The sequence below is a fragment of the Nannobrachium achirus genome (assembly GCF_963921795.1).
Source record: "Nannobrachium achirus genome assembly, chromosome: 8".
NCBI lineage: Eukaryota > Metazoa > Chordata > Actinopteri > Myctophiformes > Myctophidae > Nannobrachium > Nannobrachium achirus.
The window spans coordinates 47914691-47941634 of NC_137817.1; the positions used below are offsets into that span (position 1 = coordinate 47914691).

Consider the following 26944-nt stretch of genomic DNA (forward strand, 5'->3'; position numbering starts at 1 on the left):
GCAGATATACAAGCTCACAGCGCAGCACCGAGTGCCACGCTGCGAGCTTGTAGATCTGCTATTTTTGAAAAATTGTGAAAAAGTGTGCAAGAAACCCAAGTTTCCATGTCAGTGATGCTCAAACTTTTTCATGTGAAGGACCCCCAAAATGATATGAATTTGGCCACGGACCCCCATCTCAAAATATTTAGTTCCAGGGACCCCCCCCCCCCCGGAAGCAAAATTTGAGTTACAAATGTCTGCTTAAAAAATACATATTCAAAGATTTGCACACATTTTCACGACCTTTCAAAAATAGCAGATCTACAAGCTCGCAGCGCGGCACCGATATCTGCTATTTTTCAATAGCTAAAGTTACTAGGGCCCCTCCACCTTGGGCCCTGGTAACTCAGTCCCACTTTCCTACCCCTTGTGACGCCCCTGGTTGCATACATACTGTGATGTATACATCATTAAAAACATGGAGCAAGATAAGTTTAGGCTACGACTTGAGACCTCTTAACTTGTGCACTTGTCGATGATGGATTTAGCACCAGACGACAAAACCAGAAAACGGGTTCTTCATAAAGTAGAAAAAAGTGGCTTTTGGAGAACAAAAAAGTCATTTTGAAAGTCGAAAACAAAGATCTGGTCAAAACCCAAAAAGTTGTACAACCGTGACTGAATGAATCTTCCTGAAGTCCATTACACGTAACTTATGTCATTTTATAGCATCCTAGTTGCAATGGCCTGTAGCGCAGTGCCCCCTGGCGACCTTTTCCCAAGTGTTTTCAGGTGGCAGGATGTTCTGCTGTCCATGTGGAGAGTGAGAATGTCTGGCCTGCACGTTTCAGTCTGGTTCTCTGCTGTTGTCTTTGTAGAGCTGCAGTTCCTCCATCTTGTCCCGCAGTAGAGTAGTAGAGACTGGCATGGAGGACCCTCTGGCTCTCTGAGGCAGTGTGTTGGCCTGAAAGATGACAAAAAGCAGCACTGTAGACCCAAGAGAATCCCTTGACACAGATTAAACAACTGGCACAATTTTCGGTTAACTTATATTAACCGTTGATGTTGATACTCCAACACTTAAATACAGTATTCAAGTGTACTTATAACTTTAATACAATACTAAAGTGTACTTCTACTGTGACTGTCCACCACTACAAGTTTGAATAATTTGAACAGGCTGATAATTCTTCACCTGTCATTTGAGATACCCGTCAGTCACAGTGTGTGACGGTCGCAGTAAGGGTTCAGGCTAATTGAGAATCTTGTGAACATTCAGGTAGAACGTAGGATCACACTTTTTGATTGCCTGCGACAACATTTTAGTTTTACAGTGAGTGCATTTTAGTGTGTGTGAGGGTGGGGTGCCCCCACCAGGCCCCAATGGGAGCTTGTCGCTGTTACTACGTTCATCTTTTCGACACCCGACTCTAACCCTCACCCTAACCCTCCAGTCGAAATGATGGGCGTTCGCAAAAGCGAGATTTCCCCGCCCCAATGGGTTGTGGCCCTAAACAACCACATAGTCTGCCTATGGCAGTGGCCGGCCCTGTCACCATCGCAATGAATCCTGCGTCATTGCTTCACCTTTACTGCCGGGAGGGAGTGGTGGTGGTGTCCCCGCTGCTTGTCTCTCCTGTCCGGCATCCACACGCCCGGGTCCGTCTGCGTGGAGCAGTCACTGATGCTGTTCTTCCCTCCGTCGGAGCAGGAGGTGCCCTTGGAGGCGTCCGTCTCGTTGCAGTGGGGGAACACAAAGGCGTTCTCCTCCTCTGTGGAGCCTAACGGGCACACAGGGTCTGAGTGAGTTTGGGGTCGGACCAGGACAGGTAGAGTAGAGCAGTGGTTCTCAACCTTGTCAGGCCGTGACCCCTAAAATAATCATATTTTAACTGGAGACCCGACGAGCACTAAGAGTTGAGGCATTACATTTTCTTCTAAATCCTTCTGAGGTTTTTGAAAAACGCATGTTTCTACGTCAGTGGTTCTCTAAACATTTTCATGTCAGGGACCCCTAGAATTATACGTGATTGTCCTCTGACCCCCCCATCTCAAAATATTATGTATCAGGGACCCACCCAGAAGCTGTGATGTTGTATCTGCTTATTGTAAGTCGCTTTGGATTAAAAGCGTCTGCTAAATGCCTAAACTGTAAGCTGTAAGCAAATATTTGAGTTTTTCGAAAAATAGCAGGTTTTAGCTATGCTTTAGCTATTTTTCAATAGCTAAAGCATGTGAAGAGAAGAGAGTCGCACACTCAGTAGTTCCTCTCAAGCAGGTGCGTAGGTCACAAAGTAGTCGAATGAATGAATTTCAGTGAAGAAATACACCCGCACACTGCCACTTGCAGGTTCCAATGAGGAAGGTCTAACGACCGAAACGTTGCTTTTAATAAATTGATACTTGGAACCTGCAAGTGGCAGTGTGTGGGTGTATTTCTTCACTGAAATTCATTCATTCGAGTAGCTAAAGCATAGAACGATTCCAGGTCTATGGGTTCAAAAAGAGAATGACGTACTCCAGCTGTTGCCCTTGGTTCTGAAGTCCGGTGCAGGCGTGCACGGGCAGGAACCGGCCGACGCCTTGTGTTTCTTCAAGCACTCTTTTGCCACCAGATCCCTGCAGTGTTTGTGACAGTTCACCCCACAGTCTAGAGGAGATGGGTTTAAACCAGAGAGACAGAGACAGAGTGAAATGATCAGTGGAAAAGTGGAAAGTAACATATCGTCGTTGTCGGATGAAAACCTTGTATGTCCAAAACCGTTCGGTTTGCATTTATCATTTTGAAAATGATTTAAACTAGTGAAAACAGCCGATCTACAAGCACACAACGCCTCGCACCGCGAGGCGTTGTGTGCTTGTAGATCTGCTGTTTTCACTACTTTTGTGCAACAGCCTTGTATGATGAAGCAGGGCTTTACTTTGCGAAAGAACATACAAATTTGAAACTTGGAGATATGTACTTTTACACATAATTTGTTATACTTTAAATTTGACTCCACTACATCTCAGAGTCAAATATTGTACTTTTTACTCCACTACAATCATTAAAAAAACGTTATTTGATTAATTATTAGTTACTTTGTAAATTTTGTTAGGCCTATTACAAAACTATTTCAGATGTATATATTCTTGGCAATTTAAAAATTGACGATCTACAAGCTCACAATGCGACGTTGTGAGCTATTTGATTTTTATACATTTTAAAACGTGTTAAACGTATTGAATGAATTCCGTACTATTACTTGGAACAGAGTATCATTCTACATTGCAGTATTTATACTTTTACTTAAGTAAAACATTTCTACTTTTTCCACCAGTTGGTGATAAGGCACCGTTTTGGGAAAGATTCCCGCCCCTGAATTCGGTGCTGCTCAGATAGAATCTACCTTTACTGACAAGCCTAGCTTCTTTGTTCAAGGAACGGTAGAGAGACAGGAAAGAGGGGGTAGATAGAAAAGAAAGGGGTGATGCGTGACACACTGTTGCTGCATGTCACATTCCAATTCAGGACACCAAAGTGAGGTCTGTGCGTTTTCTCTTTTATTTTATTTCATCAAAGACATCAGTGCTCAACCAAGATGCTAATCTTGTTTTTTAACGTGATTGTGACATGTCAGTTGAACCACATGAACCCTAGCGTGCGTCCCTATTCTGGGGCAAACATTTGACGAAAAATAGCTGCTCCACATGCTCACAACGTGTTGCAGATCAGCTATTTTCTGCTGAGAGATTAAAGGTTATGGACCCCTGGGGAACTCCAGTCAGCAAAGGGTTTTAAGCTGTCATATCTTACCTTTGCAGTGGTAGCCCTGTTTGATGACTCCCCATAACTACAAGAGAGGAGGCAAGAATTCAGATATGAGTCAGTAGCGTAGCTGCGCTGAACCGGGCTGACATTAAAACATAACAAACAACAAAATCAAAACACGGACGATGACTAGTAAAACTGTACACTCACAAAACCTCTGCACTTGTCGCAGAACGTCGGCCGCTTGTACGTGGTCTCGTGGAAGTTGTGCACGGCGTTGAAGTTGTAGCCCAGCTTGGCGCACACGGACATTCCCCTCATGAAGTAAGAGGTGATTTCCTCATGACTGATCTGGCCCTGTCTGGGGTTGGAGGAACGCAAGATGACTGGAGCCGAGCCAGAGCAGACATTTAATACAGTGGTTCTCAACCTTTTCAGGCCGCGACCCCCAAAAGAATCATATTTTAACTGGGGACCCCCCCCCCCCCCCCCAGCCTACGAGCACTAAGAGTTGATGCATTAGGTCTACATTTTGTATAACATGGTTCTATTGTGAAAATAGCCGATCTACATGCTCTCAACGCCTCGCAACACGAGGCGTTGTGAGCATGTAGATCTGCTATTTTCACAATTTCTGCCACTAATATTTGACAATTTGGCCAATGTTTTATCAATTTGTCATTTTAGAAGTATTAAAAAAGACCTTAAATTGTCACTTTAGAAATGTGCAGATACCCTCTATACACTTAAACTTTATGTTGGTTTTTATACTGTTGAGTGAGAAAACAGTGTTGCACATTATGTTATGTCATCTGGGGACCCCCCAAAATAATTTGGGAACCTCCCTGGGGGTCCCGACCCACAGGTTGAGAACCACTGATTCAATACACTTCTTGTTACAGTAGTTATTGAATCAGTCTTGAAGACAGCAGGTCTTCAAGCACCTTCGTGGGCTGTGAAGTCACGTCATAAGTCACCTTAGTGCAGTGGTTCTCTATAGGTTTTGGTTCAGGGCACCCCTGTAAATAACGCCTGAATTACACTATAACTTTTCAGGTGACTGAAATACGACTAAAACTAAATGAAATGTTAATGAAAAGACTATGACTAAACTAAATCTAACAATCTTCAGTCATAATTAACACTGGATGTGACAGATTGTGAGCTGGTAGATCTGATTGACTATTTTCTAAATAATGGTGATATTGATTTGAAGTTGTCGCCCAGCCCAAGTCCATTCTCTTTTTTCTGACTTTATTGATAGTGAACAGTAGACTAACAGGAAAAGGGGAGAGAGAGATGGGGAGTGACACGCAGCATTGGCTGCAAAGGTCTTCAGGATCGGGAGTCGAACCCGCGACACATCTGCAGCCTAGGTGCCTGGACAGCTAGACTAGTCACCCTAGCCACCCAGACCATTCATTTAAAAAAAAATAATAGAAGTAGACAATTATTTGAGCTACTTCTGATTTTTGAGTGGTTCACAACAAAGAAAGAATTCTCCACCTCATCCATTAGTTTTTACACCGTAATGTGTTTCACACAATGACTCAAAGTTCCCAACTAATGGTTCCTGTGCCTGTGCCCTTATCAGCCAGGTACTCAAACTAAAAACTAAAACCTTTCATTCTTACAAAGCATAGAAACACTACAGAAGCATGACCACCTGCCCCCACTACTCTTCTCATGAAGATGCTTCCGTGCCAGGGACCCGTACACAGAACATATTCAATATGCATAAAAGAAAACATTAAGAGGGTCACTCTCACAAATATATGCCATTATGCCTCAAGGGTTCAACCATCAGTGATGAAAGCTGGATAGACAAAATAGGCATTCATTCATTCAATCGTCAGGCCACGGTCACACTGCACTTTTATGCTGCCTCTGAGGGCAGATTCTGCCAAAGCATTTCAATGGGAATGGAGGGGTTTGCTGCCATTTGTGTATTTCTGCAAAAATAAAAGAAAAAAGAAAGAAACCGCTCCATTCCCATTGTAATGCATTGGCATTATCCTCCCTCATAGCTAGAATGAAAGTGCGGTGTGAACGTGCCCTTATTCATTTATTGGTGTTTTACAGAGTCCTGAAAAGCAGTGGTGGAAATTAACTTTAGTACATGTACTATTTGGAGGTTTATAGTGGAGTATACTTCCATACTCGCGTTGCGAGGCGTTGTGTACTTGAGCAAAGAACCTTTTACTTGAGCAAAGAACAAGGGTACTTTTTACACCGCTGCTAAAAAAGACACCTTAAAAGCAGAGGCGGTGCCGCGAACTGTGCTTCCTCACCTTTCAGTTTCGTGCGTGCAAAAGGAGAAGGGGAAGTTGGCCGCTATCTTCTCAAAGTCCTCCAGGGCCATGCAGCCCTCTTGGTTCTGGTCGTAATTCATCATTATGGACTGCAGGGGGAGACAAAGGCAACTGTCAGCGAAATGAGCTGAGTTTCACTTTTGCAAGACACGCAGCAGGGTTGTTGAGTTGGTTCTGCTTTAGCGATGAGGAAGTGAAAGAAGAAGAAGAATGGGGCCATTGGCAGGGTTAGAGTGAACATAAGAGGATATGTCACGGCTTACATGTCTGCAGGCACCCAGGGGTGTGATAGATCAGTGGTTCTCAACCTTTTCATGACAATGACCCCCCAAAATAATCATATTTTAACTGGTGACCCCCCACCACCCTGACATTAAGAGGCATTACATTTTGTATAACACGGTTCTATTGAGAAAATAGCAGATCTACATGCTCACAACAGGCGTTGTGAGCTTGTACATTGGCTATTTTCACAATCTCTGCCTCTAATATTTGACAATTTGGCCAATGTTTAATTTGATATTTTAGAGGTATTAAAAAGGAGCTATAGTCAACTTTTTCTTGAAAAACGGATGCTAAAATAAAAATAATGTTTCGAAAATATTTTATAAAAAAATAAGCTTCATATATGTGTTTCTTTTCAAAAATGACCACAAAAAGCGTAAAATAATGATAAAATAACCATTTTGGCCATTGTCAGACTGACACTTTGTTTACATTCTAGTCTATAGACTAGGATGTAAACAAAGTGTCGGCCCTACAATGAAAAAGTTGACTATAGCTCCTTTAAATTGTCACTTTAGAAACGTGCAGATACCCTCTATACACTTAAACATTATGTTGGTTTGTTTACTGTTGAGTGAGAAAACAAATGTTGCACATTAAGTGAATCATCTGAGGACCCCCCTAACCCTAACCCAAAAAAAAAAAAAAAAATTTGGGGACCCCACTGGGGGTCCCAACCCACAGGTTGAGAACCACTGTGATAGATAAGCACAAGCGCAGTTAGAAGTTGGTCTGCCTTTCAGCCAGATGCATGGAGTGTGCTCTTGTGCCATCTATTGCAGTACTCCAGAAGTCCATCATTTTCATTGTACACGTTATGACTCATACCCTGGGTGAGGCTGTCTCGGGTGCAGGCTATAGAGCGTTTTCCTTGAGCGCTCCCCTGTAGAGAGCGCCGCCACCATTGCTGCGGTGTAAACAGCAGCCAGTGGTTCAGTAGAAGTAACATGATTGAAAATGGGAATATTGTACTTAACCCTGCAAGACCCGAATTCATTTCTACTGGCCAAAAGGGTTATGTTTTTGTAAGGTTTTATAGCCATAAATCATAAATCATACTCTAATTTACATTTTGGGGATACTTTTCACAATAATAACATATGTACATGTTCTAATCTAGACATTCTAATGATCACCAAAAAAAAATATTACAGGCATTTTACTTATGTTTTTGTGAGGTATAGCTTCAGTGAAAAAGTGAGATGTTGTTTGTCCAGACTCTGGACTCCATAGATCTGGAAGTTGTGTGAATATCAGCCTCTGTGGGGGGTATTTATATGCAAATATTGTGGCCAATGGCATTGTAATACTAAACAATAGGATCCAATGGTGATGTTAATGTGAAAAAAAGAACAGGAAAACTCATTATTTAAACTCTTTTTTTGATAAAATAAAAATGTTGCCAAAAAGCCACGCTGGGCCTCGCAGGGTTAAGTACAGTACTTAAGTAAATGTAGGCTACTGGTTACTTTACACTACTGCAGGGGTCTTCAACCGACGTTTTCAGGCCAAGGACCCCTTAGTTAAGAGACAGATGAAGCAGGGACCCCCACAACCTGTTCACAGATTCCATATAGTTTCATCTTTTGACAGCACAATCATTTTGGATTCATGTCAATTTGTGTTTTCAGATATTTAACCACTTGAACTGTCAATACTTAAAACACTTGACCTTTCACTCTGTACTTGGTCTGCTCTTGTTCCCCTCTACAACAAAGCTCTTTGCCGAAAATAGCCGATCTACAAGCTTGTAGATCTGCTATTTTTGTCTAAAGCTGTCAGAATATGGACGCTAGGGTTCAAGTTATAAAAAAGGAGAAACAACGTTTCTATCACTGAAATATCTGTAGTAACTCTGAGGACCCCCTGTTGAAGACCCCTGCACTACTGTAGTAACTCTGAGGACCCCCTGTTGAAGACCCCTGCACTACAGCGGCGTCCTCTACAGGGGCCACACCAGTGCCCTCTGGTCCTATATCCCAACGCACCCTGGGTTACAAAAAGACCCGCCCCCATCTGCTTCTGATTGGCCTACCGAACTTCCGTTTCTGTGACGCACATGGAAGCGTGCTTCAGAATTCCGTTAGCTTGCCTTCCCTTTTTTTTTTTTTACAGCGGGAGGAGGCAGACATCTACCTTTCTATGTCTATGATCCTCTGGATTCAAAGCCCTGTTCGGTACTCACGTCCACCAGATGTTTGACGTGTTTGGAGATGGTGTTGGGGTCCAGCCTCGGTTTGACCCCGGAGCCCCACTCTGCCACCACGTCCACCGGCGGTTTGACGGGAGTCACAGGCTGGGAGGGAGAGAGAGAGAGAGAGAGAGAGAGAGAGAGAGAGAGAGAGAGAGAGAGACCTTTAAACACGCTTTTAGTAACCTTTGATTTACACTCAAACACACTCAGTCATCAGGACAATCCTACAAAATGCATGCTTTAAACACCCACAATAATATGTATTATTTTCTTAAAGAGACAAAACCAGTAGGGGTGGATATTGGCAAGAATCTTGCGATGCAATACGTATCACGATACTTGGGTCACGATGCAATAATATCACGATATATTGCGAATCTTTGTGATACGATACTATTGTGATATATCAGCTTTGAAAGCTGAAGACGCTGCTCTATTGTTATTGTTTTCGTCGCAGCCATTTTCTCGAGAGACTTCACTCACTGAACCGTGGGAAGGGGAAGTATAGCTACTATAGTAAAGCGACATCTAGAGGCAGCGGAGTGTCAGAACCGGACTTCTACCATTGGTTCCTATGCATGGGAATATATTTTACTTTCTACAAAGTAACGTGATACTACGGCCTGAAGTATCGATACAGTATTGGCAAATAAACTATCGCGATGTATTGCCAAATCGGTTATATTGCCCACCCCTAAAAAAACAGTGAATCTTGATCAATGCTACACAAGATGCTCCCCTTGCCCCCACATCTCAACAAATCATTCTAGACAGGACATCATTTTATAATAGGAAAACTATTCTGAGACAAGCTGCTACCCACCCTTTTGCCACGAGTTAAGCTTTGACCCACCCTGATGCTCCTTGGATTTTGTTCCTTCTTGAAAGCCAGATACAAATTTTTACCTGCTCAACCAAAGAATTAAAGAATCCCACCCGTCTCTTTTGTGATGCTTGTTACTTTGGCCCAAATATAAACTTCAGCTCTTCATTGAAACAGTTAAACCATCCCTGTTGCAGTGCAAACAAACCACCAAGCCTTGGGCAACTTAACCACAGATGTTTGAGAGAGAGAGAGAGAGAGAGAGAGAGAGAGAGAGAGAGAGACGAGCCATGATGCGACAGGGATGATGTTAGTTGAACACATACACCCACCACAGAACACGCTAACGTATTCCCCTTTGATGTGGCTACCTTTGATGATTTCTCAACAATCCGGTCGATGGATGCTATTTCTTTTGTTTTGTACCAGAATTGACACCCACAGCCACGGCATGATGCCGTTGTCCTTCCTTGAGTGGAAACGGGGCCACCATGATACAGAGTAAAACCCTCTACTCTGAGAGTGTACAAATGATGTATGCTCTCAATTATTATTATGTTATCAAACACAGTACTGAGGGTGCAGTGTCTTTGTCTTTCCCCCTTGCCCCCCATCCCCCTTCTTCTTCTTCTTCTTCTTCTTCTGTTTCTTTTTTGAGCGGTGCAAACCGCTCCTATAAGTGGCTGTGCGTGTGTCCGTAGCCTTTTTCCTCAGAGTTTTGCCATAGTAAAATGTGTGTGCGTAGCATCATGTTTGTCTAGTGATGTCATATGTCGTATGTCTGTAGCCTTTTTCCTCAGCGTTTTGCCATAGCAAAATGTGTGTGTGTAGCATAGCCTGTACATCCTAGACTTAAATCCTAGTCAGAAGATGTTATGCAAGCACGACCACCGCTCACTTCATATTGGGTGTGATTTTTTTCTATGGAAATGGGAACTATGCACAAAAATGAATTTCACTCACTTTTGTACTTCTGTAAACCTGTGATGTGACAATAAAGCTGATTCTGATACATCAACACTGAGGATTCTACTGTGTATGACAGGTGTCATGATAGTGCCATGTTACAAACTCACAAAAGGTTCAATATTATAGGTTAATTGATTGTGAATGATGAAATTCTTATAAGAGACATTTCAGCGTCTTGATTCGACCATGAGACACTAAAGATTTTACTGTGTAAGGGTCTCGATTCTACCATTCATCATCAACTTCACTGTGTAGGCTATGGATATAGTGTGTTGTACTTGTATGTTGTGAAATGTCCTGTTGGACCTTGCGCTAAGGGTATACTGTACGTGCCAAGGCATCGAACATATTAATTACTCAAATTGTCTTGTGGGCAGCTTAGACATAAATAGATAGGACGCCTCATTGGAGCACATCCGTACCACCCCCATATTATCTGGGTAAGCTGCTCGCCATAACTCCACTGCAAGAAATATGTGAGTGATATAGAAGTACCTGAGATTTAACTTTTGTTCTGTTTTATAGCCATTATTGTTACTATCTATAAGGTGTTTTGGTATGAAACCCGCATTTCTTATGTAACCTATATCCTATGTCATAACATAACTACATGTCTCTCATATCTCTAACAAACCAAACTATGAAAATCGGTTGAGTATTCAGCGAGTTAGGATTGTTTAAATTGTGGAGACATCCTGCTTCAATAGACATACATGCTTTAGGAGGCACATACTGTATATTCGATCCCGCAGAATGGAAGTGAACAGGACGCTGATACTTCTGCCTTGTATGTGTGATCATGCGTTAAATGTCAGTACTACACGATCATACTCTGATCGTTTAATATAAAATTACAACTTTGTTTTTTTATAACAAGGGTTCATATTTTAGATAGTCATTAGAGAGAACAAAAGATGAGTTTTAAAATGTAAAACAATAGAAAGCAGTAAATGAAAACATTTTAACACTCATATTTTCTTTTCTCTAATTACAATCTAAAATATGAACCCATGTTGTAAAAAAACAAAGTTGTCCTTTAATAGTGCACCACATGGGGCGCCCGCTGGCCTAGTGGTCAAGGCGCGTGCCACATACTAGGCTATGATGCCTGCTGGCGTCGCCGGTTCGATTCCCAATCCGGACAACCTTTGCTGCGTGTCGTTCCCCATCTCTCTCCCCATTTCCTGTCGGTCTACTATCCTATCAAATAAAGGCATAAAAAGCCCAAAAACAAACCTTAAAAAAAAAGGAAAAAGAATAGTGCACCACATGCTAAAACAAATTGTTTGTGGCTCTGAATACTAACCTGCGTCTTAGGGTTCCTGGGCTCCTTGGTGTAAGACAGCTCATAGATCTCGTCTTCCGTGTAGTACAGATCTAGTGAGAGCTGAGGAAATAACAGGCAGAGGATAGAGCTTACATGTAAACCCATTAAGACCTGAGGCCGATTCTACAAAAGCCTTCTAAATCAGTAGTTTTCACACTTTCAACATTTTTCAAAACTTTTCAAAAATAGCAGATGTAAAAGCTCGCAGCGTGGCACAAAGTGACGCCCTGTGAGCTTGTAGAGCTGCTATTTTTGGAGCCGTGTGCAGAGCACATGGGCTCCCTCTGAGTGGCAATGTGTGTCCTGTCTCACCAGAGTCTGTGTCCAGTCGAGCATGAACAGGATCTGCCCATGCGCAATTCTTTGGATGGGATTTATGTCACTTTGAAGTGAGCCGATTTTTTGGATGGGATTTATGTCACTTTGAAGTGAGCCGATTTTTTGGATGGGATTTATGTCACTTTGAAGTGAGCCGATTTTTTGGATGGGATTTATGTCACTTTGAAGTGAGCCGAATCTCTGGGATCCGTTCTTTTCAAAGAGCCGTTCAAAAGTTATTTATTTTGTAAATACTTTGTAGATTTTGATTATAATTACAAATCACTTCAATCAAAAACATAGACCTGGAACTGCTCAAATTCACGGCTCCACTTCGAACCGAGGTTTGATTTTTTAATATGCACAACACAGAAAAACGAAAATGACACAGACGCTTTCCCCGTTTTAATGGGTGGTGTTCCCCATAACCATTCTCCCACGTAATAAATTATCAACCAGAAAGGTGTGCGCAGTAGAGCGCAAATCTCCACCAGTTGGCACGTGTTAGTAATCATAATAGTGATGTATACGAGTGAGCTAATGGGGTAGAGTGGCCGGTAGAGTGGCCTTCACTTTGACAAAATATGTAACAAATATAATGCTGGCCGGCACAGATTAGCTGTGGACACACACACACACACACACACACACACACACACACACACACACACACACACACACACACACACACACACACACAATCCTGGTGGAGATTAATTACATGCGTCAAACAAAGTTCACAGGTGATTGAGGAAATGAAGGTGAAACTTTGGCCAAAACATGCTTTGGGTTTTCTTCTTTTGTTACTTTCAAGAGGGAGGCAGGGTAAGAGCTGAGTGGGAGAGACCGACAGTAGGACCCGTGCACCCAGGATGACTTAGTTCTACTGGATCTCTTCTCTACTAGTCTCTCCCAAACATTTTTATGTTTTATTTGTTGACGAAATTATCATTATAAGAGAAAAAACGTAGCCAGAGAATCATTGTCTTTACTTATTTATATCCATAATAATAAATGTTTTCCTTAAAAAAACCTGCACTATGCACACGTTTCACATAGATACTTCTTTTTGCTAAATAGTTATTGTATCGGATTTTAAATTATTGAATTGTAGCGTGTTGTATTGCCATGAACCAATATCGTCAACGTATCATATCGTCAACCACGTATCGTGATGCGTATCGTATCGCTGTTAAAATGTATCTAGAAAAAGGTAGTCGACGGGCATTATTTTGCCATACTGTAGCTTTAGTCGACGAAAATGAACACTGGCTCTCTGCCCCGGTGTCTTAGTGCAGTGGTTCTCAAAGTGGATTCCGGGGACTCTGTGGGTTCCTTTAGTTGGGTCTAAATTGACCCATACAAGTATGTAACCCTGACAGTGTACAAATGGAACCAAATGAACCCGTTAGGGTTCATTTGGTTCCATTTGTACACTGTCAAGAGTTAAGGTAAGACCTTGAAATTTGACAGTTTGTGAAACGCTGTCTCAGTGCACTCACGGTGAGCAGGTGAAGGAGGTCCTTGTTGGATTCAAAGGGCGGCGCCTGGCGGTGGATGGCCAGCAGGTCAGTGATGTTGCTGTGCAGGTGCTGCAGCTTGCCCAGGTTGATCTTGTCCTCGTCCAGGTAGTCGGGCAGGGCCTCGTTCAGCGAGATCAGGTCCTTCAGGTGCACGCCCAGGATGGGCACCTTGAAGCCGGAGCACTCGCCGTACACGCGCCGGTAGTTGCTGTAGTTGCTGCGCGAGGAGAGCAGCTCTGTCATCTCGCCCAGCGCCTGGAGAGCGGAGATATGAAGAGTGGGAGAGGAAGGAAGGAATCAGCTTCAGCGCCCAGAGAAACTTCTCATTGCCAATTATACGCCTCATATTGGTTAGTTCAGAGGTCTTCAACGTTTTCAGGCCAAGGACCCCTTAGTTGAGAGAGAGATGAAGCAGGGACCCCCACAACCTGTTCATAGGTTCCATATAGTTTCATCGTTTGACAGCACAATTCGTCAGTGTATTTTGGATTCATTTCAGATATTTAACCACTTATTTAACCAATACTTAATAAACTTGACCTTTCACAATCTACTCTACAATCTACACTGCGAGGCGTTGTGAGCTTGTAGATCTGCTATTTTTGGCAAAAGTTCTCAGAATAGGAACTAGGGTTCAAGCTAGGGTTCAAGTGGTTAATATAAAAAAGGAGAAAAAAAATCACACAAAGATTTGGAGGACCCCCTGTAGTAACTCTGAGGACCCCCTAGGGGTCCCGGACCTCCTGTTGAAGATCCTTAGGTTAGTTAGTGTCAATGGCTACGAGCCAGACGGACAGGGCTGGTTACGGTCCATAGCCTTTGCAGGACAAATATCTTATAGCCTGGACAGAGGATTGTCCCGCAATTATGAATTCACAAAAAGATTAACAGTTATTGACCTATTGTTATTATTTCTTTTGATATATCAATATTTCCCAAGACAAATCAGAATGCATCCCTCTTATGTACGTTACCCGTAACCTAGCAAGTAAGTAGCAGCGTAATTTTAGTTTTCTCCGAAATAACGTCACTGTAGTATAATACCAGTAAGACTCCCTAATCGGGAGATAAGCGACCGTCAGGTCACATGTATACACAAATAGGACGGATCCATGTTGATGACATGACTCTAGACCGCTTTGCGTGTTTAGGGCAAAATCTGTAGGAGCAGTGTCCAAAAATGTTTTTGAAAAAAATCGGCCTGATGGTGGCGCTAAATGGGACAGATCCATGTTGATGACATGACTCTAGACCAGGGTTCCCCAATAGGCGGCCCGCGATCCATTTGCGGCCCGTGGGGGGCTACCGTCTGGCCCCCACCAACCCCAGTAATAATGGTGGTATAAGAGCAGCAACAACACTAGTATATCGTCGTTGTCGGGTGGAAACCTCTGTCTCCAAATGTGTACGTTCTTTCACAAAGCAAAGCCCTGCTTCATCGTACGAGGCCGTCGCACAAAAGTAGTGAAAACAGCAGATCTACAAGCACACAACGCCTCGCGGTGCGAGGCGTTGTGTGCTTGTAGATCGGCTGTTTTCACTAGTTTAAATCATTTTTAAAATGATGAATGCAAAACGAACGGTTTTGGACATACAAGATTTTCACCCAAACAAAGACGATATCTGAACTGTCGCTGGAGTAGCAGGAATGCCACCGTCGCCCCCTGCAATGCTGTGGCCCTCGGCTTGGTACCCTAGACATAATTCGGCCATTGGGGAAAACTAATTGGGGAACCCTGCTCTAGACATACTGTGTACCGCTTTGCGTGATTTTAGGGCAACATTTTTAGGAGCAGTGTCCAAAAATGTGTTTTGCAATAACGCAGGTCATGCTATACTGTGGGATATGGTACTGGTATGCTGATCTTCGCCGTTGCCTTTCATTGCATCCTGCCTCCAATACTCTTACCGCACTTCCATGCCAATGACCTGTGCACAGAAAAACACTGAACACCGATATGAATGTATGGGTGAATGTAATGCACAATCTATGCAAATTGCTTTGGAAGAAAGCGCTATATACAGTAAATGCACCATTTACCGTGTATATAAATGCACCATTTTCCACAACAAACGGTTAACCACGAACATTTTGTTCATTTCTATTGTCACGGTCACGTGGCCCCCCGGGTTCAAGTCATTTTTGCTATTGTGGACCCCCTGCCTAATCTAGTTGAATAGCCCTGACATGGAGCCTCCGTCCTACTCCTCCCGCCCAACACTCCCTGCTGACAGTTGCCAGCACAGACTGTTATAATACATGCAGGGATAAATATCACCCCATTGTGTTCGTACAGACGCTCGACAAAGACTAAATGCACGCGGCGGTGGGACAGAACTACTGCACCACCCGAGCGTCCAATAACTGTCGGGCAGAAACCTCGTATCTCCAAGTTTCAGATGTGTACGTTTTTTCGTAAAGTAAAGCCCTGCTTCATCATACAAGACTATCGCACAAAACGAACGAAAATAGCAGATCTACAAGCACACAACGCCTCGCACCGCGAGGCGTTGTGTGCTTGTAGATCGGCTATTTTCACTAGTTTCAATCATTTTTTTATATGATAAATACAAAACGAACGGTTTCGGACATACAAGGTTTCCACCTTACAACAACGAATTGTATGTTCCAACCGGTAAGCTCAGCAGGGGTACGGTACCTTAGTGACGTCCGGCGGCAGGAGGTTGGAGGTGTCTTTGAGCCTGGAGATGGAGCTGTGACACAGACCCCCGGTCACTGCCATCAGGGTGTTGAAGTTCTGCAGGGCACGCAACTTCTACGGATCAAGAGATGATGGACAAATCAGTACGTGCAGAGAATGTTAGAGAGTCAGGGGCTGACATTGCTAAAAGGGCCATTTGGTGAAAATATCGAAAATAGCTGACCTCCAAGCTCACAACGCGTCGCGCTGCGACGTGTTGTGAGCTTGAAGGTCGGCTATTTTCGGTGCTTGATACCACATTGAACTAAGCATAATCAAGTCAATACTGGAGATGTGGCGTGGATTTCTACCCAGAGAGGGCAATTCTTTCAACATAAGATGCTGCATTCAAGTTCAGGAGAGTTTGGACAAGGCAATTCTCTTGAATGCTGCCTTCAGGTATGGCATGGAAAGAGGGCATTTTCCATTTCTTTCACCATAGTAAAAACTGCTTTCCTGGTCTGGAGAGGGCAGACGGATAAAGGGGCAGGGGTTCAAGCCCCCTTTGATGTCTATTGTGTGCACCATCGTGCCTGCAGTACAGCCCTAGCTACGGGATGAGGTTGCTTTTTTTAAACGTAGCTTTGAAGCAACAAAAAATTACAGTACAAAAGTGTAAGCATCAAAACATACTTACTGTATCAAAAGTAAAAGTACTCGTAGAATGTTCCTACAAGCTCACAAGCTCACAATGCGTCACTTTGCAACGCAGCTTGTAAATCTGCTATTTTCAAGCAGTCAAAGTATAAAATAGAAGTGGTTAAAGCAATGATAATAATCTGAATCTTTAAAGTAAATAGTAACTAAAGTTTTCAAATTGTGTTGAGAGTAAAAGTACAATATTTGCCTCTGAGATGTAGTGGAGTAGAAGGGAAATATTTAAAAAATAAATATAAATAACTCAGAAGTGTACTTACTGGAAGTACTACTTGAGTTACTTTACACCTCTGGTAGGAAGCACTGAAAAAATGTAAGGGCTGAGGTTGTCACGGTCATTGTAAACAAATCACCGGTTTCGTAACCAGTTTACATTTATTTTGTACCGACAAATAATATGGACAAAAGAACATGAATCACCATTATAAACCCAGAGCCCAACAAGAACGCTGGACATAAATGAAGTGATTCACCGTGTTGTTGTGCAATACTCGGCACGTGCACAGCATTACCTGTGCACGTGCCTAATATTGCACAACAACAATTTATTAGGTTGTGAGCAGAGCTTTCATCTTGAGGGACAGACGTCAACGCTGTGCGAAAGGCCACGGAAAACAATTTTACAAGTGACCCAGTTCTGGGCCAGCCAGGCCTTTGTTTGTCAAGACGGGGAGCCTGCCCATTACTAGGAGTGTAAGTTAGCAGGAGTTAATACAGTACTTTCTTCCTCTTTGACAAAAAAAAAAGATAAGCCTCCATATGTCCATGTCGTCTCAGGGTAATGAAAAATAATAAAATCTGCCCACCAATGAAGGGGTGCATCTCTCCACTCCGACATGTCTCCTTTCCGACATGTCTCCATTCCGACACTAACCCTATCTCTAACCCTAACCCTAAACCTAACCCCTATGGGAGTGTCGCCACTCCGACAATAAGAAGTCAATTTCGGAGTGGCGACATGTCGGAATGGAGAGAGCCTCCCCCAACGAAGTACTCCCGTTTACATTTTTCTTTTTAATTACCAAATACATTTTTGCAAACTTCATCTGTAAATGGTGGATTTGTATAGCGCCTTTATCCAAGGCGCTTTATATAGATTGTGCATTACATTCACCCATTCACACACACACTCATACACCGATGGCAGAGGAAACCATGGAAGGCTCCAACCTGCTCACCGGGAGCAACTAGGGATTCAGAGTCTTGCTCAAGGACTCTTCGACACTAACTCTGTGTGCCAATGTTATTCTTTTTCATTACATGTTGAGCTTTTGATCCAGCACCCAGCAGCCTAGTAGGTCCGGGATGTGCTGCATGTCTTTTGTCTTTTTCTCATGTTGTCTGTCTGAGGCAGCAAACTTACAGTATATAACCGAGCAATCGTCAGACCAATGCTACAGGGTTAGGGTTCGGGTTCGAACAGTGATAATCAAATGAACACTACGCTCCCTCCCCATCTATTTTTGTTAACGTTAATCTTAACATTTTGTGGTGACAGAATGACTCACCTTCACTCAAATACGCGGTGCGTCCGAGCATCTATAGCGTTGCACTCTTGTGTAAATGTGCGTACGTTTTATTTATCTGCCTGGGTTCAGGGTAGCAGTGAAGATGTGGTGTGGAACGTCATTGATTTGTGCATTCTCTCAGTGAGAAGTGCTCTAAAAAGACTGCAGACTGCACAAACAGACAGCACTAAATTTAATATATTGTACATTTTATTTATTTTTACTTTACATTTTCATCCCATGGTTTTTGTAACCCATTTCTTTCACCCAGTGTCAATTGTCTAATGTTATCCTGGGTGCTACACTCCCTGGGGAGAGCTCATGCTTCCTTCAATGCACGAGGAGTCTTGTAGTCTTTTCAACTGACAGGGGGGACCTTCTCCGGTTGGACGTAGAGCGTGGAAGGAACATGTTATTCCAACCAGTTCCTTTCCCAGCTTTACTCTACCAGTGGGTGAAGTTAAGGCTGTGAGGATCCAGGACACAGCTTTGATGGGTTGTTTCAAATGTGGGGTCCTGAGTTAATGGGGTATAACTAGCATCATATAGAAAACTCACTGACACAAAGAGAAGATATGTACTGTAACTAGGGCCAATAAATGAGGTCAGATTCTACCATATAGGTAGAATAAAAGTTTGGTCTCACCGTGCCCTTAAATATTATTGGCAGCTAGTAATAAAGCAAGGCTATAGTACAAAGCAGAACCTCCAATTTGTGAGCAGTGGCTGAGCATTGTGCAGGAGCTATTTGTAATGGACTCATTTGGAACTCATAAACCTGAGATTGCAAGAGACTCTCTATTCCTCAAAAAAATGGGAGAAATGGACTGAACTCAACAAAGAAGACACTACTAACAATGGTGGACTGGAATATGATGCTTGATAATGCTATGAGTGTGACTGTCCTTTTCTTGCACTAGTATGCTTGAACTGCACCTACTGTACAAAGAATATAGGCCTACTGTAAAGTTGAACTAACCTATTGCACATATACTGTGTGAAGTTGTTTACACAAAGTTAATAGCAGCTACTGGAAAAAAAATGCCGTTGGTGTATTACAATACAAATGTTTATGCACATGTACATTTGATGAGTAAGCCATTTCTACCACTTTTACCAGAAAACACAGTTGTAACTTGCAAAGATCTTTAGTTACAATCATTAATTGTTTCAGTGGGCGGGGTCCATGAGCCAACTCAAGGTTGTTGACTGATTTACCACTGTTTTAAGCCAATCAGAATCCAGTATTTGAACATGTGACCACAAAAAGTGGTAGAATGCTCTTTTTATTGTCTCTTTGCTCTTCTTTTCCACTCTTTCTTTTCCTTAAATCTTTCCACGTTATTTTTATTCTGCTATTGTTATTTAGAAAAAATAACAATCATGTTTTCTGTGCTTGTAGATCTGCTATTTCCATTAGTTTTGTGCGACAGTCTTGTATGATGAAGCAGGGCCTTACTTTACGAAAACGAGTGGTGCAGTGGTTAAGTAACCGTCCACCGCCACGGTGAATGCCGGTTTTGTCGAGCGTCCATACAAACACAATTTCCAGGGCAGGGAGGTTGAAAAAAGAAATGAATACGGTGAGTTTACCTGGGCAACATGGATGTATTTGGTGAAGACCTCGGCTCTCTGCTGGGCCGTGTGTCTGCTGAGAATCATGAGCTGGACCCACTGGGACACGCCGTTGCACATCATGACCGAGCGCTCCAGCGAAGGATTGTCCCTCACAGAGCCCCGTATCACGTAGCTGCGGTAGTCCAGGAACTGTAGCGAAAAGGACAAGGGGGGCAGTGGAAAGATGAGAGGACTAAGAACTAAGACTAGCGGAGGAGAGATCCAGTAGAACTAAGACTAGCGGAGAAGAGATCCAGTAGAACTAAAACTAATGGAGAAGAGATCCAGTAGAACTAAAAGACAAGTCGGGCTTTGTTGTGTGCGGGTGTTGCGCCTCAGAAATAGCCGATTTACTTGTAGATCGGCTATTATTCGATAGAAGATCTACAAATTTAGCATCATTATCAAATGCAGTAGACTGAATCAGCTGTAGATTTTAGTTGACTAACATCTTATGACATTTAATGAACTAAAACTAAGACTAAAACCAAGACTAAAAAATTACCTAAACGAAATCAGAATGAACAGTTATACCAAACCTCTACCAAAGTGTCATTTAGCTTGAACCCATTATTGTCTGCTTTATCTATGAGCAGATATACAAGCTATGAGTTTGTATATCTGCAGTTTTTTCAATAGCTAAAGTATAACATAATTCCTGATCTTAACCCATTCAGAAAGGGTACACATTATTGTGTATTATTATTGTTTTATGCTTTAGCTATTGAAAAATAGCAGATATGCAGGCTCGGTGCCGCGCTGCGAGCTTGTAGAGCTGCTATTTTTGAAAAATCATGAAAATTAGAATTTTGACCCGATTCTATAGGTGTCTTTTGAATCCTTCTAAGACTTTTTGAAAAACCTATGTTATTATGTCAGCAATCTGGCCAGCCATCGTCAAAGAAAAGGTCCTTTTCACTTAACTGGAGCTCAGTTAGTCTGCTCTTGAGAGACTACTATTTCAGTGGTTCTCAAACCTTTTTCATGTGAAGGACCCCCAAAATGATATGTATTTGGCCACGGACCCCCATCTCAAAATATCTAGTTCCAGGGACCCCCCAGAAGCAACATTTGAGTACAAACGTTAGCTTTGAAAATACATATAGTCAAAGATTTGCACACATTTTCACTACTTTTTTCAGGAGTGGCAGATCTACAAGCTCGCAGCGCGGCACTCGGTGCCACGCTGTGAGCTTGTATATCTGCTGTTTTTCACTGGTTAAAGCATTCAATAATTCTAGGCCTAAATGGGTTTTAATCACATGTATCCTCCTCATTGTGAGGTGAAAACGAGCATGAATTAATTGAAAATGGCCGATCTAAGATCTCAAGTTGTTGCTGTGCGTTGTGTGCTTGTAGATCAGCTGTTGTTTTTTTTTGGTCAAAGATATTTTTATACAGTAAGAATTAAAGGAGTAGTTCACACACAAAAAAGAAAAGAAAGATGAGAGGTTACATGTGTTTAAATGACAAGGGTTACAGTGGACAGAGGAGAGGTTACATGGGTTTAAAGGACAAGGGGGGCAGTGGACAGAGGGGAGGTTACATGGGTTTAAATGACAAGGGGGGCAGTGGAAAGAGGGGAGGTTACATGGGTTTAAAGGACAAGGGTTGCAGTGGAAAGAGGAGAGGTTACATGGGTTTAAAGGACAAGGGGGGCAGTGGACAGAGGAGAGGTTACATGGGTTTAAAGGACAAGGGGGGCAGTGGACAGAGGGGAGGTTACATGGGTTTAAATGACAAGGGGGGCAGTGGACAGAGGAGAGGTTACATGGATTTCATCCATAAAACCACAAATCCCCATAATATGGATACCCTGATGTAGTCGTTTTCAACCTTTTTCATATCAAGGTCCATTATTTATTCAGCGTTTGAGCCACGGACCACCAAATCTGATGAGATTTAGCCTCTCAGACCGAGAACCTAGAATATTTTGTTATCGTTGCACAAGATTTTGTCCACAATTCCATACTGTATTGATGTGGTACGAATAGGAGAGTTAACAGGCCAAAGTTGATCAAAATAACAATTATTCTACTTTCTCTAATTGTGTAGACTTCTTGTAGATTGAGTAATGCAGGTGTTTAACAATAAGTCAATTCTTGAAAGTGTAGTGTCATTTAGCTGGGGACCACCTGGAACCCCCACCAGGACCACTGGTGGTCCCCGGACCACTGGTTGAAAACCACTGCCCTGATGTCATCAATTTAACGTTATAGATCTGGCCTGGACTCCATATCTAGGCAACCCCTGCCACGGAACTCCATTATAGGCATAAAAGGGACACAGACAGACAGACAGACGGTTACAATGGGTACTCTGATGCGGGTACAACGGGGTAACGCATAAACCCGGGTGTGGAATACATTTCCAACTTGCATCATTTCGACCCATTAACAAATTCTAGTGTCAGAATTGTAAGAAAAAAGTATCTTGGTTGCAGTTATGATTAAATGAAGTTCTTCCACACAACAAAGGGCTTGAACAAACAAAAGGAAACACTCCAGCAGTAAGAACGTGCATGTGAGTGGGTGAGGTGTGAATTGGGAGGTGGAGGAGGGGGGTGGGGGTAGGTGGGGTTGGGGTAAACCGTGGTTTAGTATCCAGAGCCTGGTTCAAGGAAAGGGCACAGGGTAGGGTTGTGATATTAACCCTGGTGAGACTAACTAACTGCAGGAAATAACATCAAAGACAACACAATTATGTTCAACAACTTATCCTAATGAGCAGTGTGATTGTTTAAAAGGGCAATTCAAAGGGCTTTATTGGCACCGGAAAATATACGTTAACACATTGCCAAAGCAAAAGTGGAACAACACAATCAAAACAAAACAATGCATGCACAACTGAAAAGGAAACTCACAGAGATGTTACAGAAGTTCTTGAACTCCAGGTAGCTGAGGTGCTCAGCCATCTCGTCGGGCTCCATGTGGTCGAAGATCAAAGACACCTTCCTCTTCTTCACCGCGGGCGTCTCCGATATGTAGACGTGAGAGCTTCTGGGGGAAACACCGCCACATTGTTGTTTTATTTCTTATATTCTATTATCTGTTTTATATTAGAATGTTTTGTTCGTTGTTTTTTTTTTGAGGATATGGACTGAGGTCGATTCTAAAAAACGCCTTCTAAATCTTGACCTAAGTTTTTTGTTCAAATATTTATGTTGCTATATACTGTATACTGTAGCAACAAGAACCCCAAAAGGGGTTCCCGTCCAAATTGGGTTCAACAAATTAACACAGCCATGATAATTCATAAGTCACATTATTTAATCAATATGTCCAAAACAGTTACTTTTTCAGGATTGCAATTCTAAAATAGCAAAGGTAGCAGATCTACAAGATCAAGCAGTGTATGATCAAGCAGTTCATTCATTTACGAAAAAACACAAAATGTTTCAATATGGAGATGAGAGATTTCTGCCCAACAGCCCACAGTATATTAAAAAAATCAAACCTCGGTTCGAAGTGGAGCGGTGAATTTGAGCAGCTGTACCCTATGTGAGTGGGTGAGTGAGTGTAAACTGTGCCTGTGAGTGAGTGGTGAGTGTGCCTGGCCTGCACAAAACAGCGCCCCTCCTTTAACTAGTGTTTTGTGTGTGGCCACTCAAGGTATTGCCAGACTACGGACACGGCCAGCCACCCAGCCAGCCACCCAGCCAGCCACCCAGCCACATACCCACAGACATACCTGTTCATTGGGAGCGCTTTCACCGCTCCAAAAAGACAAGTGAAATTGATTGACAAGAGCGTCGCCACTGCATGCACACAAGGTTTTAGTAAAGGCATGGGTCGTGGTTGTATTGTATTGTCCAACTCAAGGTGCACATTTACTGGCCCAAGACCATCTCAAACAATAAACTTCTCAGCACCACTCAGCAAGATGACATGGACAGCATCCGTGTCCTCAAAATGGACAACACTATCCCAAGAGTCGCATTACAATGGACCCCAGAAGGCAAAAGGAAAGGCATTAGCCTGAGGTCCGCTCAGAGAGTGGGCGGGTCTATGGGCTGGAGCCAGGCTAATAAGAGAAGATAGCCAGAGACAGATGGTAGTGGAGTGACTTTACTGTTGCCCCGTTATGCGCCAGCCGGCATAATGAGGATAACTAAAAAGTAAGTTATGTTAGAATGTTAATACAATATTATTATTAACTAGTACATCTGCAGTGGTTGGAGGTGGCCTCCCTACTCTTTCCATCAGTGGCGTAAATATGGCCCGTGCAGCCAGTGCGCTGCACCGGGGCCTAGACACGCAGGGGGGCCATTAATGAAGGAAGAAGAAGAAGAAGAAAAAACAATGGGCGGCAGATATGCAAAGGCAGTTGAGAAAATATTGAAGCAGCCTGATGGCTTGGTCAAAATCTCGCACTGGGGTCTGGCGGGGGCACGCCACTGCTTTCCATTGAGACATGTAGACCCTGGTGTCGGTTGGCACGCCTACTTGTTGACAAGTAGTACTGCCTCAAGCTCATATGTCCAATATTTCCCCAGGCCAAGCAGGGACGCGTCTATTTATTCTGCATCTAGTTTAAGGCAACACCCAAATTTAGAGAGAACATTTTTAACTCATATTTGCTTCTGGGGGTCCCTGGAACAAAATATTTTGAGATGGGGGTCCGTGGCCAAATACATCTAATTTTTGGGGGCCTTGACATGACAAAGTTTGAGAACCACTGATATAGGCCGATTCTACAAAATTCTACAAAACAGTTTTCTGAAAAAACGTAAGTTGCTTTATACACGCAGCAGGCGTTGCCTCTTGGCTGAACGGTGGAGATAGATTGAGAGGGTATACAGGACATCCAGTAAAATGCACAGATTTGCAGTGCTAACATCGTGACCACTCACGGGCAGGAGGTGTCGCTGTACATCTGAGAGGTGTTCTCCTCTCCGTCGGGCCGGACCAGAGCCCACAGGTCCCCCATGATCTGCTCCAGCAGGGGGTCTGCCTCGAACACGGCCGGTACCTGGCTGATCCACTGCCTTACCCAGGACAGGACAGAGAAAACGCACATGTTTACTTATGGTGTATGTGGCAACAAGATCCTGTATGTGGGAATACCAAGGGTGAGTGAGAAAATTGCAGCCAGGAGAATGAGACTCGCAGGACACTGCCAAAGGCATCAGGAGCTGCCAGCCAGCAAATTGTTGCTGTGGGAGCCAACACATGGGCACCGGTCACGAGGACGCCCCACACTAACATAATGTGGATGTACTCAAGAAAGACGCAGGAGCGCAAAGCACCAACAAGCTGTTAGGATGTATGGAGAACCGAGATGACTGGTCGAGGACGACCTAGACCTAGAGAGTATATGCCCCAGAAACCACAGCGGAGCCAGCAGTTCAGCCAGCAGTTCTGACTCAGACGCATACATGCAGGGGAGATATTTGGAATGTAATGATCAAATGATTCAACTGAAACTCCACTATTACCGTATTTTCCGGACTATAAGGCGCACTCAAAAGCCTTTAATTTTCTCAAAAAACTACAGTGCGCCTTATAGTCCAGTGCGCCTTATATATGGACCATTCATTGACATTGACATTCCCTTTAGCACAGCTCCATCTGTTGGATGCATAACGCAACGGTAGCGTCTATTATGTGCGCCTTATAGTCAGGTGCGCCTTATATATGAAAACAGTTTGAAAATAGACCATTCATTGACAGTGCGCCTTATAGTCAGGTGCGCCTTATAGTCCAGAAAATACTGTAATACAAGTTTTTGGTTAAAAGAAAACTTTGTCCTCGTTTTGTTAAAAGGTTAAAGCTCTATTTTCAGATTCTTCAGCTTGTGGTTCAGTTAAAATTTTGTCCACTCATTTTGTCTGTTTCATCACTTCCAATTTCACTTCTTTATCCTGTATCCTGTATGAGTTCCCCTCTCCCGATTGGACGAAACCGCTATCCTGTGTTTACTAAACAGCAACCCTGTTACTGCTGTACAAACAATATAGCAATGATTACTATCAGAACGTATAGATCTATTTAATACTCATTTTAACAAAAATATATCACTTACAGCTCATTTAAATGATAAATATCTGACATATGAATGCGAATCATCCTCACTATTCACTTGTGTAGTGGCGCGACTACAGAAACTCATGCACACACAGTGACCACACGTGGTTTGATGAAGTCATACACACACACACACACACACACACACACACACACACACACACACACACACACACACACACACACTAACCTGATAAGATGACAGATCTGTGGTCTCCTCAGTCCCCTCTTCTCAAGGGGACAGTCCTTATAGGTGCCAGAATGTCAAGGAAGATCAATGATATGACAGCTCAGCTCACGACACAGCGGACGGCAAACACACAACACACTTCAAATCGGCTTTGTCCAAAGTCAGTAAATACGGCAGCGTGAAACAAAGCCACTTCTGTTATATTGTGTTAGAGATTAACTCTCATGTGACTGGGACCAATAGGGACCTGGATAGGCCAATAGCGGTGCACTCTTATGATGAGGATGATAATGATGATGGTGGTGCTGTGAGTGCAAACCCATTGTAATAATATAATAATACTAGCTACCTGTCTTGTCCCACAGGGGAACTTCAGTTTTCAGCTTAACCCAGCTGATTAGGGTGTCTTGCTCAGGGTGACTTCGACACATTGCTGAGAGCTGGAATCGTACCTGGGACCTCCAGGGCCTCTGGAGTCTGGAGTCCTAGGCGGGCTCACTAGCTATGGCCCCCCTACCTGTATTTATGTCACTCTGTTAACTGTTCTGCTGCCGTTGACAATCCTCACCGTCATTGAAAGGGTTAAAACCATGGTGCCATTGACGGTGAGGACTGCCAATCTTACTGTATATATACAGTAAAGGTATGATGTACGTCGCTCCCGTCGCGCCCGCATCGGTAATGTCCGCGATTTGTTTACAACGCACGTCGGGCGCGCACGCGAAGTGAACGTCCTCCATAGTAAATCCATTGAGAGGCC

At 43.2% G+C, this 26944-nt stretch overlaps 1 protein-coding gene across 1 annotated transcript in view; it reads right to left on the reverse strand.

Annotated features, from left to right (window-relative positions):
• Positions 1 to 829: 829 nt before the first annotated feature.
• The window catches only part of rasgrp4 (RAS guanyl releasing protein 4), a gene marked incomplete at its 3' end in the record, with an annotated part of 47878 nt that continues 21763 nt past the window's right edge, over positions 830 to 26944 (reverse strand). Inside the window, exons 4-17 of the mRNA XM_080731945.1 lie at positions 26181 to 26240; positions 24821 to 24951; positions 22832 to 22967; positions 19945 to 20118; positions 16145 to 16261; positions 13464 to 13739; positions 11623 to 11703; positions 8516 to 8626; positions 6025 to 6134; positions 3944 to 4094; positions 3779 to 3815; positions 2501 to 2632; positions 1570 to 1763; positions 830 to 946 (exon numbers count right to left, since the gene is read on the reverse strand). Coding sequence (XP_080588071.1) covers positions 830 to 946; positions 1570 to 1763; positions 2501 to 2632; positions 3779 to 3815; positions 3944 to 4094; positions 6025 to 6134; positions 8516 to 8626; positions 11623 to 11703; positions 13464 to 13739; positions 16145 to 16261; positions 19945 to 20118; positions 22832 to 22967; positions 24821 to 24951; positions 26181 to 26240 — 1827 coding nt within the window. The remainder of the gene's footprint in view (positions 947 to 1569; positions 1764 to 2500; positions 2633 to 3778; positions 3816 to 3943; positions 4095 to 6024; positions 6135 to 8515; positions 8627 to 11622; positions 11704 to 13463; positions 13740 to 16144; positions 16262 to 19944; positions 20119 to 22831; positions 22968 to 24820; positions 24952 to 26180; positions 26241 to 26944) is intronic.